The 20460-nt window shown below is 44.0% G+C and overlaps 1 protein-coding gene across 1 annotated transcript in view; it reads right to left on the bottom strand.

Moving 5' to 3' along the window:
* Positions 1–20460, bottom strand: part of PHEX (phosphate regulating endopeptidase X-linked) — a 214145-nt gene that overhangs the window by 133466 nt on the left and 60219 nt on the right. Inside the window, exons 8-11 of the mRNA XM_066357073.1 lie at positions 19215–19298; positions 17661–17806; positions 8072–8165; positions 4713–4841 (exon numbers count right to left, since the gene is read on the bottom strand). Coding sequence (XP_066213170.1) covers positions 4713–4841; positions 8072–8165; positions 17661–17806; positions 19215–19298 — 453 coding nt within the window. The remainder of the gene's footprint in view (positions 1–4712; positions 4842–8071; positions 8166–17660; positions 17807–19214; positions 19299–20460) is intronic.

The raw sequence follows: 20460 nt of genomic DNA, 5'->3' as shown, positions 1-20460 counted from the left end.
CTTCCCATTTCGAATTAAATTTGCAAAATCTCCATAGTCATGTGTGAGTGAGTCAATCAATGAGTGTACAGGCTGTGTGCACATGCACACATGCATGTGGGAAGTCATAAAAAATTACTTCCTCTATGAACGAAACCTCAAAGTAAAACGCTCTCTGCCGAACTCTATGACCAAGCGTGCCAACCGGAGGCAGTCATGTCATTACAAGGCTGTAGAAACAGAGATACTGAGAAGCAGCAAGTCCCTTGGAGGAACCTAGGCACCAGTTTTCGAAGAAAAACTAAATAGTTCAGGGGGGTGAGAAAAAAGAGCAAGAAGCCTAGAAGACCTCATACAGGGTTCGGCACAGACCATTTAAACCAGTCTGAATCAGGGAATGTTTAAATGATCTGAAAACCGAAGAGTGGCTACTTGGACTAACGCAATGGGCTTTGGTAAATGTGGTACCGTTGCCTGACTCAGCAACCTGCCCTGCTCACGTGACTCACCAGGGCAGGGATTCTTAGCGGTAACTGCAAACAAATGAATGATGTGAAGGCCTTGCTACTCTCAGGTATGATCCCAGGACTAGCAACATCAGCGTCACCGGGGAGCTTGTTATGCAGATTCCTGGGTCCTACTCCAGACCCAAGCTAAAAAGACCCTTGTTAAAATGCAATGAGATCCTCGTGTGATTTCTGTACACATTACAGTTTGAGAAATACCTGAAGTTTAACCTTCTGACTGTGTTCTTTTACTTAACAACAGATTTTTGTAAATAAAACAATGCAGTCTTCCTTCTGAGTTAGAGTCTCTGGAATTTGGCCCACTGGAGATCTTTCTGTTTTTCTTTGGGCTGTAGCTAATAATACAAAATGTTTTTATGTAAATCAGTGGTTCCAGGTGGTTCCTGGATGGAAGCCCTATAGCAGGGTATGAAAAGCCAGATACTTCCCTTATAAGTGTCCAACTTAAGTACTCCCTAAGGCAAATAGCTTCAGCTTAAGGGAGGCAAGTAATTTTACATAAAATAGATGAGTATCTATGTAACTATCACACCACCCCCACGTTCCATGTACATCAAAATAACGGGGCAAGGAGAATGCCGAAATCAGCTTTGCTGTAGAATGTCACACCCTGACACATTAAAAAGGGACATTCACACCAAAACTGAGAAAAACAAAATCCACATACCTTTCATATTACTTAAAATTCTTCTACTGCCAAAAAAGTCCTGCTATATTAAAAAACACCCCCATTATCCCTTAATTGTTTTTATATCCTTCCAAGAGGTTATGTTACCACTGTGATTATCTGCTAAATCTCAATCTATTTACTCCAACCAAGGAGTGAAAGAAAACACACAATGGGAATATTGAGTATTTTGAAATAAGACATTAATCCTTCAGTGGAATTATTTGCAAGAAGAGGACTTTCAGGTTCAAATACAGTTTCAAACTTTATTTAATTCTCCAAAATATCAAGAGACAGCAAACATCAGGTAAATGCATTTAGATTTATGGCATTCCAAAGCCAACTTCAGCATATAATACATAGTTATGTATTACATATCAACACATAATACCAACCAGTTGGCATTATTATATAGTAGCACATACTACCAATCATGTGAATTACCGTAACATATTTCTTTACCTTTAAATTTGGCATTTACTTACCACCTGCGTCCAAGCTGTTCATATACAGTAAGTCGCTAAGTTACAAACATCTGAGTTACATGCAACTCATACTTAGGAATGAAGGGCCACAGGGGCTTTTGGTAATCAACTGCAGTTGGACATCAGTGAATGAGATCATAGAGTTAGTTACTCAACTCCCATGGCAAAGAACTAACCAAAGAAGTCCTTATGGAACTAGAGCAGCAGATGACAGACAGCATTAGGGAAGAAAACAGGGACCTAGAAACTCCAGAATCAAAACAGTTTTCTACGAAAGAGTTAGTTGATGCTCTTCATCCCACTGACGCAGGAATGGCAAAGTTAGAGGAGCAAGATCCTGACACAGAGAGGCTCACCAAAGTCTGCCGGGCACTTACTGAGGGCCTGAGATGCTACAGGCCATTGATGACAAGAAAAAGGAAAGCTCTGTCCAAACCTCCCTAGATGCCTGCTTCAAGAAACTGACTCCAGCAGCAGAATCAAACAACAGTTTGATTCAACTGTTCTAACAACAGTTCCATTCTTTCCAGAAAGTCCATCATCTTCTGCATCATCCAAGATTGTGTGAGGGTGTATTTGAAAATGTTTAAGTATTTATAGGCACATAAAGGTAAAAATAAATACTAAGTTAAGACAAACATCTGTCTAAGTTGCATTTAATAGGTAAATGGACCTGTCCCAACTTACATAGAAATTCAACTTAAGAACAAACCTCCAGAACCTATCTCGTTCATAACACAGGGATTGCCTGTATGTGCATCTGACTGACTCTAATGGATTGCTATTAGTGAAGGAGAACAAAATATATCACCTCAAGATATGCCTCTCTGACACAGTGATTATTTCGGTCTGATTTAGTTTTGAGAGGCTGCAGACACAGGAGAAGCTTTGAAAAGAGAGAAGTTACCCTTTGGTGAGAGAAATTAACATCTGCAAGGGAAATCTCTACTGTAAGGGCATCTCATCTCCCTTTATGTGCCAGGAACAGAAGGCTGGCTAAATCTCAGACACTCGTATTAACAGAGAAGGCACAGAATCAACCTTGCCCTTGTTTACCATGCTTTTCCTGGTCGACTCCCAAAACTGTCCCTGTCTTTGATTACAGGGAAACATTAGCCAAGAGTGTAGAAGGAGAGAAGAAAAATTATTTTTTCCTCCTCTACATTAGTTAATCATGCTTAGATATTCTGTTTCATGCCATTTATAAAATATAATTCTTCTCAAAGAAAATGCAGACAAAAAACAAACAAACAAAAAACACCAAAAACCTAGCTAAATCTAAATTTCTAATTCAAAATACACACACTCCTCCAATGCAGCTGAGACGGATGAGGCATATATTGCCAAGGCGAGGAATCTCTTTAAATTCATGACCCCCAAACTCACCTAGACCTTTACTGCCTCCAGCAGCTATACCACATTTCCTCAGTTTCCTCACTCCCCCACTCCCCTGGGCAACTCTTTCACACCTCTCCTCTCCCCTCCAGCCCTCAACCCTGACCTCTGTCCTGAACTTGAGATTCATAGACACTACTGTCTCCTTGACATCTCTACTTGGAAGTCCAGTGACATCTTAAATTCACATGGCCAAAGCTAAGCTCCCCACCCTCTCTTCCAAACCCGGTCTTCCCACAGTACTGCCCTTAACAGTTAATAGCTCCATACTTCCATTTAATCAGACTCAGAGCTCTGACTCTCAGGTCCCTCATCTAGTATGTCAGCAATGGACTCTATGCTTTGGCCGGTATTCAGAATCCACTCCCTGCTCACTACTTCTACTGCTACCACTTGATTCAAGCCGCCATCATCTCTGGCCTGGTCCGTCCAACAGTCTAACTGCCCTCCTTGCTTCTGTTCTTGACACCCTCTAGTCTTCTCAACAAAACAGCCATGATGATCCTCCCAACATAAGTCAGGTCACATCAGGCCTCTGCTCAGAAGCCTGCATTAGATCTTCACCTCTCTCAGGGCCAAAGCCAGCATGCTACATTGGCCAGCAGGCCTTAACAAGAGCCACCATCCTATCACTGCTCTGATCTCGGGGCCCACTTCTCTCATCCTCACTCACCTGGCTCCAGGCACATCCCTGCCGCATGGCTTCGGCTTTTCCTTCTGTCTAGAACACGCTTCCTCCAATAACTGCCATATCTTACCTCCTTCAAATCTTTGCCACGTGGCATCTTCACAGCAAGGCTTTCCTTGACCATCCTATTGGATCCTACAACCCACCCCAGGCACCCACACCTTCTAGCCAGCCTGATTTCTTTTTCAAGAGGCCTTATCATCTTCTAACACACTTGTTCATTTATGCACTGTCTTCTATTGTCTCCCCCATTTGTTTTGTTCTCTTATGTACCCCGTGGCCTAGGTCAGTGTCTGCCATGTAATACCTGTTCTACAAATATTTGACGACTAAATGAATGAAACCAAACCTCAGCTCTTATTAGATGTATCCGGCTGGGCCATTAGTGGCATTACTGCAAGTACAAAGAGCCAGGGAGCACAGACAGCTGGAAGTTCATTACACTGTTCTTTCCACTTTCATATGTTTAGAATTTCCAAAATTAAAGGGTTTCACTTTAAGTTTACGAAAAAATACACAACGTGTTTTCTGTGAGATGAGTGGCACACCCCTTTAGTTTTTAGAAAACAGCGTGAGGAGAAAAACAACAACATTGCATCTCATTTCTATTTTTAAGCCACTTACAAAATGTGAAATATATTGCAAGTCACCCCATCTCTAGGTCACCTTCTTCCTCATCTCTAAAACAGAGAGGCCCGAATGGAAAACCTCCACCTTTTGTAAACACAACAGTTCAAATATCCAATCATAAAATTACCTGAGCCCTTTTTCCGAAGCGTGGACTTCACACATTTCATTTCTATAGGAGAAATCTAATTTGATGTGGTATGATTTCATACTTTTCTCACTTTGAAATGTTCCCTCTACATTTGCGTCGTTAGTAAAGACGACACTGACAGTGGCCTGTTTAACCACAGCCACATCAGATCTGGTTAGCTGTCATTAGTTTTAAGTTGGGGAGTAGTACTCACCATCTCCTTCTTATCTTCCTGGAAGTGCACGTCCACAAACATTTTCCCAACAACATAAGGGAGGGCACTTTCAATAAAGTTTACACATTTATCCCATTGAGGCAACAAAGTTGTGGTCCCCTGGATTACCTGTGGGAGACAATGGACCCAAATTTAGTTTCACTTGGGTAAAACCAAAGGCTGAAAAAAAAAAATTAACAAGCTGAACAGTCTGACCAGGTGGTGGCGCAGTGGAGGGAGAGTGGGACTGGGATGTGGAGGACACAGGTTCAAAACCCCGAGGTCGCCAGCTTGAGTGCGGGCTCATCTGGTTTGAGCAAGGCTCACCAGCTTGAGCCCAAGGTCACTGGCTTGAGTAAGGGGTCACTCGGTCTGCTGTAGGCCCCGTCAAGGCACATATGAGAAAGCAATCAATGAATAACTAAGGTGTTGCAACGAAGACTTGATGCTTCTCATCTCTCTCCCTTCCTGTCCGTCTGTCCCTATCTGTTCCTCTCTCTGTCTCTCTCTTTCTCTGTCACAAAAACAAAACAAAACAAAAAAAACAAGCTGAAGAAAGCAATCTATGAAATATGAAACAGTGCACACCTCAACTCATATACAGGGGTCTGAAGCGGAGCCAAAGGTGAAAGCGGAAAAAGAAAAACAGTCTGCTCGTCCCCAGTTATGTCTCAAACCCAGTGAAAATATTTTGACAGTAGAAAATAATGTAGTTTTCCTTTCCTTCCAATTTTCCCCATTAAACAAGGTGTTTAGACAGTAGCATGGTTTTCTCTGTAGTTTACAGAGACATGAGGGGATGCTCTCCAAATGTCCAGACAGTATTTAATGCCTACCGAGAACTAAAGTTCCACAAAGTAAGGTCTAGAATCAATGGGTGATAGAAGTTCCTGCCCAGCGAGGGTTTCCTTGCTCAGGGTAGTACACTCACAAGGCAGACCAGGAGAACATGACCCACCAAGAACGACCCAGGAAGCATATATACATTGCATCATAGCAAAGAACACATTGGTAACCAAGTCAAAACCAGATGGAAATGTTTTTCCCATCTGTCCCAATTAAACCATTATAAGAAAACATTTACAAACAAGTAAGGAGGTTCCAAAGCAGGATTTGCAAGGCTCAAAGGTTTGCTCTTGGGGATGAAAGCAAAGAAATAAATATTATTTCCTTACGCTTGGCCATTGGGAGCTCAGAGCACTGAGAATGCAAAGTGAAAGTAGCCAGTGAGAAGAGGAGGCCCTGAGAACAGTGAGTGCCGGTGTCCCTGGAACAATGTTCGACCCAGGTCTTCGGTGCAGGACGATTAACAATTACACTCTACTCTTTGCTAACACAGCCCCTCTCAGAGGCAAGGAACTCATCTATTTTTAAAACCTCTAGAGAAAGAGATCCTACAACTTTCTTTGGCAACTCAGTATTATATTTACCACTTTCCAACTAAAGAAACATTCCCTCATACCTAACCTCAAAATTTTCACACCTACTTCTTACACCTCTGTATCTCTGGTTCTCTTCACACCGGGGTGGAAAGCAGCTTGTTGGCATCTCCTATGTGATCCATAGAAGCTAAATATACATATGTATACAATCTACTTATTTTGTAGCTTCACCCTTTGATATGACCTCAATATGTATAGTTGTTTTACGCTGTTCTATAAAAAGCTCAATATTCTAGTGACTTTAGAAGGCCAAAATGGATTCAAAATAATTGTGTCACTCCTCAGAGTAACGACTCACTAAGAATTTCTATACTTACCCAGTATCTGTAGTAACTAAAGCCTCTGTTAAATGAAATCATAGCTTATAAAACTCATCACTCATTTAACTTCGAATTTAGAGAAAAGTAAAATCCTTTGAAAAATCACTAAATTCTTAGTGTTAATTTTTTAAAAGGCCACAAAATCTTTAAGTCCTTTAGTGGTGGGAGAATTATTCAGACAAAAGCCTCTGAAACAGGCAAGAGTTAACTGCTCCATAAAGTGAGAATAAGAGTGGGACAGAAGCAAAACTCGAAGAGCGTGGGGAGGGAGAGGGGAGAAAGGGTTTCAGTTGAATGAGGTCTTGAAAGAGTCTAGATTTAGGCCTCTCGGCCTAGCAGTGGTAAAATAGATTCAAAAATTGAAGATCGAGGTAAAGTTAAAAACAAAAATCAACCCTTAAAGATGAAACTTTTACGGCCTTGGCAGGTTGGCTCTGCAGTAGAGCGTGGGACCAGCGTGTGGAAGTCCCGGGTTCGATTCCCAGTCAGGGCACATGGGAGAGGCAACCATCTATTTCTTCACCCCTCCCCCTTCTCTCTCTCTCTCTCTCTCTCTCTCTCTCTCTCTCTCTCTCTTCCTCTCCAGCAGCCATGGCTCAAGCGGTTCAAGCAAGTTGCCTCCACTGCTGAGGATGGCTCCATGGATTCACTTCAGGCACTAAAATAGCTCAGTTGCAACAGAGCAGCAGCCCCAAATGGGCAGAGCATCACCCGGTAGAGGGCTTGCCAGGTGAATCCTGGCTGGGGTGGATGCGGGAGCCTGTCTGTCTTCCGGCCTCTCACTTAAAAAAAATTATTTTTAAATAATAAAAGATGAAACTTTACCGTCCTAATACATATAGTATGCATGTTCTGAATATTCAGAAGACTGAAATGATAGTTACAAATGCATCATTAAGAAACAAGAAAACACCCGGGTTCGATTCCCGGCCAGGGCACACAGGAGAAGCGCCCATTTGCTTCTCCACCCCTCCGCTGCGCTTTCCTCTCTGTCTCTCTCTTCCCCTCCCGCAGCCAAGGCTCCATTGGAGCAAAGATGGCCCGGGCGCTGGGGATGGCTCTGTGGCCTCTGCCTCAGGCGCTAGAGTGGCTCTGGTCGCAACATGGCGACGCCCAGGATGGGCAGAGCGTCGCCCCTGGTGGGCGTGCCGGGTGGATCCCGGTCGGGCGCATGCGGGAGTCTGTCTGACTGTCTCTCCCTGTTTCCAGCTTCAGAAAAATGAAAGAAAAAAAAAAAAAAAAAGAAACAAGAAAACTGTAATTACAGCAACACAGTTAAAATCACGGGGTAGGGGGCAAATAGGATTAAGCTGATAAAAGGTGGAGAGTGAAAACAATGTGATGGGCCAAAGTATTGCCCTAAATAGCTTTCTATAGCCCATCAGAGCAGGGCATGAGTGTACCATGTACCTCACTGTTTGTAGGGTTTACCTCCATACAATGAAACAAAGCAAAAAAAAAAAAAATTCAGCTTAGCCCACAAAACTCCCTCTATCCAATCCCGAAAGATGATTTTTATTGGATTAGTTAATATGTGGACTATTCCTGCTTGTAAAGTTACCCAGTGATGTAACGTTGCAATCATTTTAAAACTTACCCTGGAGAATTCCAGCCACCTATACTGAAAGCGCCTGCTAAGGTTTGGAATTCGGGAGTAAACCATCCTCCACACCAAATAGTTGGCAATGGTCCTGTTGACACAGAGAGATGCACATTTATTATGTTTAGGTTGCTATCTGATGCTCTGCAGAACACCTTGGGAAAAACTACTGGCAAAGCTCCATAGAGGGACGTCTTACTTATAAAAAACAGCAGAACTTTCACTTGAAAAATGACATGATACAATATTAATAAGCTAAACCAAAACTGGCCTGCTTTTCACCACCTACTACAGATAGATGAAATGAATATTCCATTTCCAGGTCTCATTGTGAATATTTTGATTTCTGTCGCAGGACATAAAGTCTCGTGTTGCCTAGCCTTTCATGTCTAGAAATTTTCCACACTCACACCTTCGAATTAGTAGGTGACTTGATAAAATACAGATGAATTATCTTTGTAAGCAAACAGCAATGTAATGGCTAATACCAATTATCTAGATTTGCAACCTGGTTCTGTACTTACTCCTCAATACGTGAGCTTGGGCAAGTCACTTAGGCTTGCTGATTTTATCTTTCCTTGTCATACAGTGGGGACAATCCCTACATTATAGGGTTATTGTGAGGTTAATATAAATAAGAAAATGCTTGCTAGGAAGTAAATTCCAGATTATTTTTGTTCACTTCCAAACATATAAACTCCATATACTCACATAATGCCCATAAAACTATTTTTAAAATCCATCACACATTATTAAGTGTTCCCTTTTTCTATAAGCAAAAGATGTTTTGACCTGAGAAGGATGTGTGATCTGAGTTAATTTCTAACTCAACAGTGATGATGAATTTTTAATGACCCATCTCCTCCCAGCTGTGCTATGATCACGGTGACAAATAACACACATTTCTGAGATGGCTTTTGAGACAGCTAGCCAGCCAAGTGGGAGCAGTGTAACATGATGGCGACTGGCCCATCAAGAACAACCCACACTTGCACTAGATTTATTGGGGTGATGACTTTATAAGTTATATAAATGTCTAATCACTAGGTTGTACTCTGAAACTAATATAATATTGTGTGTCAATGGTAATTTAAATATTAAAAAGAACGCTCTCATTTCCATGGCCCTCTAACCCAGTGCATGAGTACTCTGGCAATAAAGTTTTTTTCAACATAGACACAATATATGTGTAGTTATTTTCATTTACATAGAGACAAACTAATGGACTAACATATTAGAAATGTTTTGACAAATGTAGAAATAGAAATTTTGAAAGATAAAATGAAATAAAGTTATTTTCAAAAATCATTTAATTCTTCAAATACCATTCGTTAATCCTTCCAGACACGTTATCCACATAGGATTAGGGTAATACAACAATGACAGTGGCTATAAATCCATTTTTTTTTTGTATTTTTCTGAAGCTAGAAACGGGGAGAGACAGTCAGACAGACTCCCGCATGCGCCCGACCAGGATCCACCCGGCACGCCCACCAGGGGACGATGCTCTGCCCCTCCAGGGCGTCGCTCTATTGCGACCAGAGCCACTCTAGCGCCTGGGGCAGAGGCCAAGGAGCCATCCCCAGCGCCCGGGCCATCTTTGCTCCAGTGGAGCCTTGGCTGCAGGAAAGAGAGAGACAGAGAGGAAGGAGAGGGGGAGGGGTGGAGAAGCAGATGGGCGCTTCTCCTGTGTGCCCTGGTCAGGAATCGAACCCGGGACTTCTGCACGCCAGGGCAATGCTCTACCACTGAGCCAGCCAGCCAGGGCCTAAATCCATATTTTATATAGTCTTCTTGGCTATTGCAAAACATTTTGGACCACGCTCCAGTCAGATCTGGTTAGGCCCCCACTGCTGTTACCTTGGCATCTGGCTAACCAAGACGGTGCACTCAAGTGGGAAAAAGGGCCACTTCCGCCATTTTCATGCCACTCACCTGTGCTTACTTTACTAGTAGTATCTTCAATTCCTGTTTCTAAGCAAGACTTTTAAAGCCATTTGTCCCTGTTTGAGGATTAAACTAGAAAATAAAATTCATACATCTATAGGTATACATGAATAGTCTGAGATTATTTTCAATACAGCTAATGAAAACAAATGACTGAAGGTGACATTGTCCCCCTCATGTGTCCCATAGTGACCAAATGCAGGGTCGATGGCCATCTATTTAGAACTCTGTAAAACCTAATCTTTTTTCAATAAAAAAAGAAAGAAAATACAGAAGTTTTAATATTTTTCTTCCTAGGCCCTGGCCGGTTGGCTCAGTGGTAGAGCGTCAGCCTGGCGTGCGGGGGACCCAGGTCCGATTCCCGGCCAGGGCACATAGGAGAAGCGCCCATTTGCTTCTCCACCCCCTCCCCTCCTTCCTCTCTGTCTCTCTCTTCCCCTCCCGCAGCCAAGGCTCCATTGGAGCAAAGATGGCCCGGGCGCTGGGATGGCTCCTTGGCTTCTACCCCAGGCACTAGAGTGGCTCTGGTCATGGCAGAGCGACGCCCCGGAGGGGCAGAGCATCGCCCCCTGGTGGGCAGAGCGTAGCCCCTGGTGGGTGTGCCGGGTGGATCCCGGTCGGGCGCATGCGGGAGTCTGTCTGACTGTCTCTCCCCGTTTCCAGCTTCAGAAAAATAAAAAATAAAAAATAAAAATATTTTTCTTCCTAAGCACCTCCATCTGTACTAACAGTTCTAGGTAGTGGGGAGCTGGGAAGGTGACCGAAATAGAGCCCCTGTCTCCTGAAGCTCTTAGCTGAGCAGGGGAAATGAGGCAGTGCGTCAGTAATGACTTAGAAGTACATGCCAGACCATTTGCCGGAAGGAACAGCAGCTCAAACTCAGGCAGGAGAGTAAGCATCATGAGAGGGCCAGGGCCTGGGCTACGCCCAGAGGACGGGAGGCTTAGGGGTGTGGAAAAAGAACATGAAGCGCAGATACACTAAATAATGTAGAAATAGCTTGAGTTGGAGGGGATGGTGAGCAGGCGTGTCACTCTCTAAGCCAAAAGGCCAGCTCCAGTGGGGAGACAGAGGCTGCCATCAGGGTCCAGTGTGGAGAGTGTCAATGGAGCAGAGCCTGACCCTAACGCAAGTTCTGTATGTTCTTCTAACTGAAAATACGGCTTCCTGGGTGTGAGAGCTATGCTGGATCCATACGCGTGGCTTGGAAGGTCCATGGCCAGTAGATATCCTAAGCTATTCCCTCAAGGGGGCAGTGATGAGCCAGATTAACTGGGGAGACTGTTAGGCTGGGGCCTGATGGTGGTAGCAGAGGCATGGTGGTAGAAGCATAGTGGGGTTTTAGAAGCGTGGGCCTCTCCAGCTCTCTTGAAATCCTATTATGTCTACATTATCTAGAACCCCCCTCCAGCACTGCTCTAGCAGAGATGTTTTTGCGCCCATTTTACACATAAGGAAACGTGAGGCCTAGAACCATTAAATGACTCCTCATGATTATATAGTCAGTAGGTCTCCAACTTAGTAAAATCACCTGGGCAGTTTCACAGGTCCAGATGGTCAGGCCCCTCCATACCAACTACATCAGAAACTCTGGGGTAGAACCTAGCATAAATATTGTTTTCCGAGCTCGCCCAGCGAAGCCCCATGTGCTTCCAAGTTGGAGAACTGGTGTAATAAGTGATGGAGGCGCAACCAGACCCAGCTGTGTCTGAACTCTAAGCCTGTGTGCTTCTCCCCATGCTACACAGTGATGCATGATTGCTAGTAATTCAGCAAAAATGTCCTGCCGGTTCACGGCGATGCCAAAAAATTCCAACAAAGGCACTTAGCAGAAATCTGTAGGTACGAAAAAAGAGCAGTGTGTGAGGCTTCGTGGGCCAGCATTGCTAAGATCGCGAGCATTACAAAGCCTCAGAAAGCCAGGAGAGGGCAGGCGGGGAAGCTCACACAGTGAGACAATGGCTCTGATGAGTGGCTCTGTGTGAGATGAACACTCCAATGGAGCACGGGAGCGCGCACAGCCTCCGAGTACTAACATCACCACGCCGGGAGTGGATCTGTCCGTAATGACTGAATTGCTGCTACCTAACGCTCAGACACGCCAAAACAAAATAAAACAAAAATCAGACTCAGCAACAGTCCTTGAAAATAACAAATGATATTTTCTTTTTCCTAAAAGCATTTTCAGCAGTATGGTAATTTCCCCAAATGACAATAAATAAAGTAGAGGAAACCAAGGCATCTCAGAAGAAAGGCCACCACCAGGAGAGACCACATTTGTATTGCATTTCAAAAATCACAAAGTACCTTTTTTCACCCTCATGGCGATGCTATGGGTGGTTACTATTATTACTATCTCCATTATCAGATGAAGAAAACAAAGAGAGCAGGTCAAGGGAATTCCAAGGACGTGTCAAACCCAGTACTAACATTTGGGGCTCCAGATTCCAGAGCCTGCATTTGTTCCTCTCAGTCACACTACCTGATGTGAGCCACACAGTTTCTTCTCAAAAGTTTGCAAAGCCAAAGAAATCTTCCTAAATCCTAGAGGCTGCCCAGAGATACGCCTAAGGCTGAGGCTCCCAAATTGTGTCCCCAGACCAGCAACGTCAGCATCATCTGAGAACTTGTTAGAGAATTCCTGGGCCTCGCCCCAGTCCTACTGAGTCAGAAACTGTGGGATGGAGCCCGGCAGTCTGTTTGCACAAGCCCTCCAGGGGGTGCCGATGCTTGTCAGGTTTGAGAACTACTGGACTAGGAGAACTCCATCTCCTCGTCTTTCTGCACACACAGCTAAGCTAGGACTTTCTAAATCTCAGATCAGTGCCTCTTACACTTGACCGTGTATATGAAGCCCTGGGGATATTCTTATAAGTGCAGGCTCTGACTCAGGAGGTCTGGGCAAGAGCCTGAGGCTATGCATTCCCAGCATGCTCTCGGGCGAGGCCTATACTGCTGTCCCTGGGCCACGCTTGGAAGAGCGAGGCCTGAGATCATCCTCAGCATCCCTGGACCCTGTAAGAGGTCCATGTAACAACACTTTCCACATAAGCCTCTAGGACACCTGTCCAACAAGACTCATCTTACTCTAATGACACTGCTTGCTCCATATGAAAATAAAACTGAAGACAGAAAGGAACACAGAGGCTTGGCAAAATCTCCAAGAGTTTGCTTTAGGCCAATCCACTGTGTGCGTGTGCGTGTGCGTGTGTGTGTGCGTGCATACCCCTGCCCCAATGATACACACAACCGCCACTGGGTCAGGCCTTGCCAGGAAGAAGAAGCCAAGTCAAATCTCTCTGACCCCATCTTGCGTTGCCTCCCCCCTCCCATTCTGGCCCCTCAGATCAGATTAGATGGTACCTAAGACAGTCTCAAGTCAGTAGTGGGGAAAAGAGCTGAGGGGGGCAGGAAGGAATGGGGGTCTGCAGCACCCCTCACACAGTAATGTGCTAGACAACAGACTTGCTGGGAAAAAGGAAAAAACTGATTTGGAGCATTTGTTGATTTCCACGTTGTAAACATTCCCACCAGAGTTGGTTTCAAACTACCCACATGAGATCATTCGACAAGGGAGTTAGAATGACAAGCACATGATTTGAGGTAACTTGAGGAAGCCAACACATCACTGCACCCTCACCCCCTTTCCAACTTAAAGCCAACTCTGTTTCCCCATAGCGGCCTCCAGCTCAAGCCGTCAAATGGCCCTGCTCTGGCAACCTACACCCTTGACCTTGAAGGGCCAACACAGTCTCCAATACCATCTAGGGCAGAAATCGGGAACCTTTATGGCTGAGAGAGCCATGAACGCCACATACTTTAAAATGTAATTCCATGAGAGTCATACAACGACCCATGTACCTTACGCATTATCCAATAAAAATTTGGTGTTGTCCCGGAGGACAGCTGTGATTGGCTCCAGCCACCCACAACCATGAACATGAGTGGTAGGAAATGAATGGATTGTAATACATGAGAACGTTTTATATTTTTAACATTTTTTTATTTAAAATGTGTCTGCCATCAAAAGAGCCACATCTGGCTTGCGAGCCATAGGTTCCCGACCCCTGATCTAGGGGATTTCACTGCTCTAGTTTTGTGCCTCGCACCACCTCCCAGAGTCATTGCCACTATCCCCAAAGCCACTAAGTCAGAAAGAGAGGCCTACTCCCACCACACTGGCAGGTGACATGATATAAGGGGGAAAGCAGCAGTCAAGAAATGAGCGGTTCACACCAATCCATGAAGGTTAGGTAACCCTGAAAATTACAGAATTGTCTATCTCCAAAACTAACAGGGAAGTGTCTACAAAATGTCTCTTTTCCACACAAGGATATGTATGGAAAACAGTCAGGACACAGAACTGAGGGAGCCCCAGTTTAGAATCTCAGCCCTGCCTCCTCTTAGAGGTGCGTCCCTGTGCAAGTCACCTGACCCCAGTTTCCTCTGTAAAACGGAAACATACAGTTATTTTAAGGATCAAAGGAAACTCGTAGTCATCATGGTGGCTAAAATCATCATGACCCCTGTGTGATTTTCACAGGCAGAGTCTCAGAATAGAGGCACAGCAAAGACACCCAACTTGAGGATTGGCTGCCTGTTTCTTCAAAGGTACCTCCAGGGGAGAGGTGGGAGGATGCTAGAAATAATAAGGGGAAACCCTTCCTCTGCACATCCTGAGCCCAAGCCACCCCCGCAATGCCTCCCCAGCTCTCTGGACTCCTGCTTTCAAGGTAACACGCCAGTCCCACCACCCAACATGCATACTCCTTTTGCACTCTCCTCGACCTGGAAGACTCCTCCTTATCTTCTGGGATTCTGCTTACATGTCACCTTCTGAATAGCGGTGCCTGGGGCATCTGGGTAACTTCTACAGATTTCTACGAAGCATCTACTATGAGAAGCACTGTGCCAGGCCTTGAAGTTACAAAAGCAATTACAGCAGGTCCTCAAATAACATTGTTCTGTTAGAACCTTGATGAGACACTATGGGAACTTAACTCTTATTTATATCAACAAGCCTATGGTAAAACTGGTTTCATGATATGCCATTTCAGGTAATGTCACAGAACCTATTGATGACGTTAAGTGAGGACTTACTATACAGAGTGCCCACCATCAGGTGCTCACTGGATCATTGGGGAGAGTGAAGCAACAAGTGGAGGTCATTTCAAGAAAATGAGATAAGTTGATATTTTGCCCCTGGGCCCACAGCTTCATTATACTTCCCAGCCTCTTCTGCAGTTAAGTGAGTTATGTGACCGTGTTCCAGGCAATGGAATATGGGTAGAAGTGACACAGACCACTTTTAGTCCTTACCACAAAAACCCCCTGTGCAATTCTCTACTCTCTCTTCTTTCCCCCTCTGCCAACTGAATAGAGGATTCCAAACACCCCAGAGGACAGCAGAGTCACAAGAAGAAGGAGCCTGGATTTCTGAGTCACATCTTGGAGGAAAGCCACCCCCTTCAGGGACACCCACACGGGACTGTTCCATGAGCCGAGAGTACAAGTTTTATTGTGCAAGCCAGCTAGAGTTTAGAGGTGCTTATTACAGCGATTGGCTTGTCCTGATTAATATGGTAATGATTAGCATGTCCTGATTAACATGATAACTATGGGGACCCAAGGGGACATTTTCTTGACTGCTCTTGGAATACAATAGGAGTGAGGATCAAACATGATTAGCAGTATAAAAAACTTACTGTAATATGCAAATAAAGTACTATCAATCTTTTCAGGATGTAAGGTGTCTTGAAATCTTATTCGACTATACAGAATACATGTGGTTTTTGATGAATTGGTTGTTGAGGAGTAAACTATGTGAAAGAGAGGGTTTTTTTCTCTTTAAGAATAAAGTTTCATCGTATCTACAGGTCATTTTATGTCATGTAAATACTATCTGCAGGTCATTTTTCTATCTATATTCTTCCAGTGTTGTTCACTACGCTTACATCTGGCCAAGTTCTCATTTTGACAAGCACCAAAATAAAACCTCCCTCTACTCAGGGCCTTTCTCGGTACCTTTTGTTATGTCAGGTCCTGCACTTCCAAGGGAAAATTATCACCACAGAGATGACTTTTCTAATACAGTAAACCAAGGCCCAATCCATCATCTTATTTTCAGTTAAGCTTTGTTTGGATATAAAATTAATATAATTTCTTAAAGTACCTACTAATTTACAACTCCAGTTTACACAAACTCTAGAAGAAACCAACTCACTAGGTCTGAAGAATACATACACAGCATGGCAAACTCTACCTTTCAACAGAAACTGCCACCAAAACTTAAATGTGCCCAGTAACTCAATGGCGTAGGAGTAGAAAATCATTTGGATCATACTTTATAGTATATTTATAGTATTTCAGAGCTAGGGAGTACACATGAATAAGGCTTCTAGCACAGGGAGTTCCTCTACCTCAAAAAAGTAAGCCTAAGATTCTCTTGGGGCACTTGTTAAAATTCAGATTCCTGAGACTCAATGAGATCTACTTCATTGGCCTCAGTGGAGGGGGGGGCATTGGAATCTGTATTTTTACCACAGTCTGCTGGCATTACTGGTCCATAGAGCACAGTTTGAACAGGAAGGCTCTTCCCCACAGAAACACTATCTACCTCTAGACTCAGTTTTCACTTAGGGAACTTTCAAAGAATCGATGCTTATCTCTAGTAGAATTTTTAAATAAATGTGTTGTTTCTTCTCACCCTTTTTTGTATGTTTAGTGTTCTATATGCTTTCCTCAGTGACCACATACTGCTTTTCCATAGAAGACATCATCTTAAATAGAACAGCAGCTCTTCAAAGGTGTCTAAGTGTTTTTCCGTAGGCGGGAAGAGATGCTATATTTTATTGCTAAGACTTTTACAGGTGCCTTTTTTTAAAAAACATAACTCCTGGCAACATAGCCTTGTCTAAGTCCAAATAAGAAAACTTAATTTTTAATCACGGCCTGGCCATTAGCCTTTGTCTTTGTAAACTAGTTGACCTTTTTGTGCATCGTTTTCTGTAGTCAAATTTCAGTGGCTTCACGAAGGCGTAAACTTCTCTTTCCTGGGCATTTAAGGATCTCCTTGTTTTGTAATGCTAAAGTGGCACAGCAACAAATCTGAAAACATTCTTTCAAATAAGAAAAACCTGACAGTTCCTGAAGTTGTTTCATTTGTGCAATTTTTTCTACCACTCTCACAGTGATCTTATGTTTTTTCAATATAGCTGCTTTGGTTTATTGCCACAAAGTGACTTATTGGCTAAAAAGAAACGAGGAAAAAAAATAGCAAAAGACCAAGAATGAAATAGGAGGCGGGGGGGGGGGGGTGGTGATGTTTATATAGAAGTCTCAGAAAACATCATTATATAACTATGTACTTCTCAAAACCAACAAACAATTTAGGTTTTCAGAGAGGAAACATAAAGAAAGGCCAGAAATAAACATCGTGTATGTGCTATTACTGCAGCAAGTAAATTACATCAGACGATGGCTTGGGCCAATTTGTCAGAAAGGGTGCCATGATTTCCTACCCGAGACTCTTTTGAGGTAACTTTCATTAAAAACTGTTTTCAAAGGACATAAAAGGGAAGTCCTTATAATTTAAAAGGAAAAACAAAAGTCACGGTAAAATACACAAGAAAGCTCTTACTTCTTCCTCTCAGAGCCTAATATCCTAAATAGATCCTTAAAGTACTGCGGGACGCGGACCACCACATTCTCTGAGGGGCCGATGTCTTTCAGTTCGGGGTACAGTCTGGTATCGATGACCTTCTTGATATAGCCCAGCCAGTCAAACTGAGGAGAAAGAGGGGAAAAAGAGAGAGAGAGAGAGTGAAAGCACCTCTTGCTAGCCAGCAAGCAAGGCAAATATAGTCAGTTCAACATAATCCATTGCAGGTGATTGCAACCAAATAATCAGAGATGCAACTGCTCAAATCTAAATAAGCGCCTGATCACTACCACTAAGACCTACCACTTGCATCATAAGTGAAACATGTGTTCTGTAGCATCTGCATGGGGACAGCACATAAACCCATCAGGTAATACAGCCTCTCGCTCTGCTGGCCCCTCCAGCACTCTCTCCCCCGCCCTCCTCAACCCTCTCATCATCCTCTCCCTCCCCCCTCCTGTATGCTGTCCTCCATGCTATACTCTTCTTTCCTCCCCTCCTTCCTCCCCCCCCCCACTCCCAGATGCATTCACTGTCATGTCCACACAGACACAGATGCCTGGGACATTCCTGGTCTTCCCTCTGGCACAGCCTTTCTTACAGAGGTGAAAACAAGCAGCAACAAAAAGTAACACGTCCCCTCTTCAGAGCATCACTATCTTGGTGTTTTAACTGGCTAATCCAATAGTTATTTCCAACCTCATTCTTCCTTTTCTCCCCTATCTGCTTCCACTATTGAAATGGAAAACCAGCCAGTCACTGGCCCAGCCTTCCCTATAGGTAGGAACGGCCACGTTCCCCAATTCTGCTCAATAAGAAATAAAAGGGAACTCATGAACACTAGTGTGGTGACTGCCAGGGGGAGGGGGTTGGGGGGATAAATGGTGATGTATGGAGACTTAACTCGGGGTGGTGAACACACAATACAGTGTGCACATAATGTGTTGTGAAATTGTGCACCTGGATCCTGTATAATTTTGTTAACCAGTGTCACCCCAATAAACAAAATGAAAAGGAAAAAAAAAGAAGAAGAAGACATTTGGGGACATTCTAGAAAGGCTTGGGTTTTTCCTGGTATAAGAGTTAGACATGATCATCCCTGCCCCTTCCCCCTTCTTCCTGCCCTGATGGCGGCTGTGGTATATGGACCTGTGGTAGCTACCTTGCAAGCCTGAGTCATCAAACATGAAGTCCACAAGCCAATACTCTAAAGAGAGTGCAGTGGAAAGGGAGAACTTGCGGCTTTGACAACATCGTTAAACAGTTAAATCAACACCAATAGCCACCTATGTCTGGACTGGTGTTATAACAAAACGGGCTATAAGTTTTTAAGTCATCTGGAAAGGTTTCCTGTCTCCTAGAGCAGAAAGCATCCTGATGCACGAAGGATATTTATGTGATAATGGACAAAGGTGAAGGTAACTAAAAAGACTGATAGTAGGTTTTACAAGGCAAAAACTTAGACACAGATAAAATATAATCACTTGTAAAATAACCAGTTAAGATAATATCCCCTGGCTTGTTTTCACCAACCTGGGGAATCATAGCACTCAGCTGGGATATGTTCATTTTGTTGTACATGGCCTCGCTGGTTCGGTTTTCATGTGGAATCATTATCTGTTGGAAGGAGACTCTGGTTATTTTTGCAAAGAAACCATTTCTTTGTGCATGACATTTCCTACATGCACCCAAACATCTGCATAGTATCATACAATTTTTCAAGATGTTGGCGCCGTGCCGAACTAGGGAGGAAAAGAAAAGGCATCACTTTAGGCAAGATTAAGAAAATAAAACAAAATTTTCTTGCCCTGTGTGAAACATTACCCTCAGGACAAAAATAACTACCCAGAATCCCTTCCTCGCCTATTACATGGATGAATAAAATCTATTATTGGCCCAGTTTTGACAGTCAAACCAAGTTTAGTCAATTAAGACAAACATCCCACCCTCACCTGTAGTGTCCAGATAATGAGCTCAGTGTTTCATGAACCACAGGTCAGCCTTCATTCTTAGGGCCACAGCTTCACGGAACAACACTGGATCCCCTGGCCACCACCGCGACCTGTGATCATTTTCAAGAGCTCATTCCCTCACTTCCCCTCCTTGCTCTGGTTCGTCTGACCCTACTGCTGCAGTACGGGTTCAGTCACCAACCACACACACTTTTCCACTTCTGCACCTCCAGCCTTGACTCTTCATACTCTTTCCATTCCCAGTACGCATGCCCGTGGCCATTTTGCCAACATCAAAAGAAACTGAAATATTTAGCCTCAGCCATGTTTAATCTACTCCAAGGAGAGCAGCAGTGATCATCTTCATGGGACATCCTAGTCACTTCCATGGACAGGCAGCAGCTCCCCATATGCACTCCTGAACCACACCATCTGACTCTTTGCATTAAACTTGGCACCTCCCACCTCCCATAGGACTCTCCTATCTTTGCAGCCCCAGCCATGATCATCACGCCCATGCTTTAAACCAGGGGTCCACAAACTTTTTACACAGGGGGCCAGTTCACTGTCCCTCAGACCGTTGGAGGGCCACCACATTCAGTGCTCCTCTCACTGACCACCAATGAAAGAGGTGCCCCTTCCGGAAGTACGGCGGGGGGCGGGGCCCAGATAAATGGCCTCAGGGGGCCGCATGCGGTCTGTGGGCCATAGTTTGGGGACGCCTGCTTTAAACTATGATTCAAGACTTTGCCTAGATTCATTTCCTCTGTGAAGCCTTTCCATGAAACTCCATTGGCTCTGATCACAAAAGCCACCCCATCAATAAG

Source organism: Saccopteryx leptura, chromosome X (assembly GCF_036850995.1).
Source record: "Saccopteryx leptura isolate mSacLep1 chromosome X, mSacLep1_pri_phased_curated, whole genome shotgun sequence".
Taxonomy (NCBI): domain Eukaryota; kingdom Metazoa; phylum Chordata; class Mammalia; order Chiroptera; family Emballonuridae; genus Saccopteryx; species Saccopteryx leptura.
Note: the sequence above shows the minus strand (reverse complement) of the source record. Positions and strands in the feature narration are given on the sequence as shown.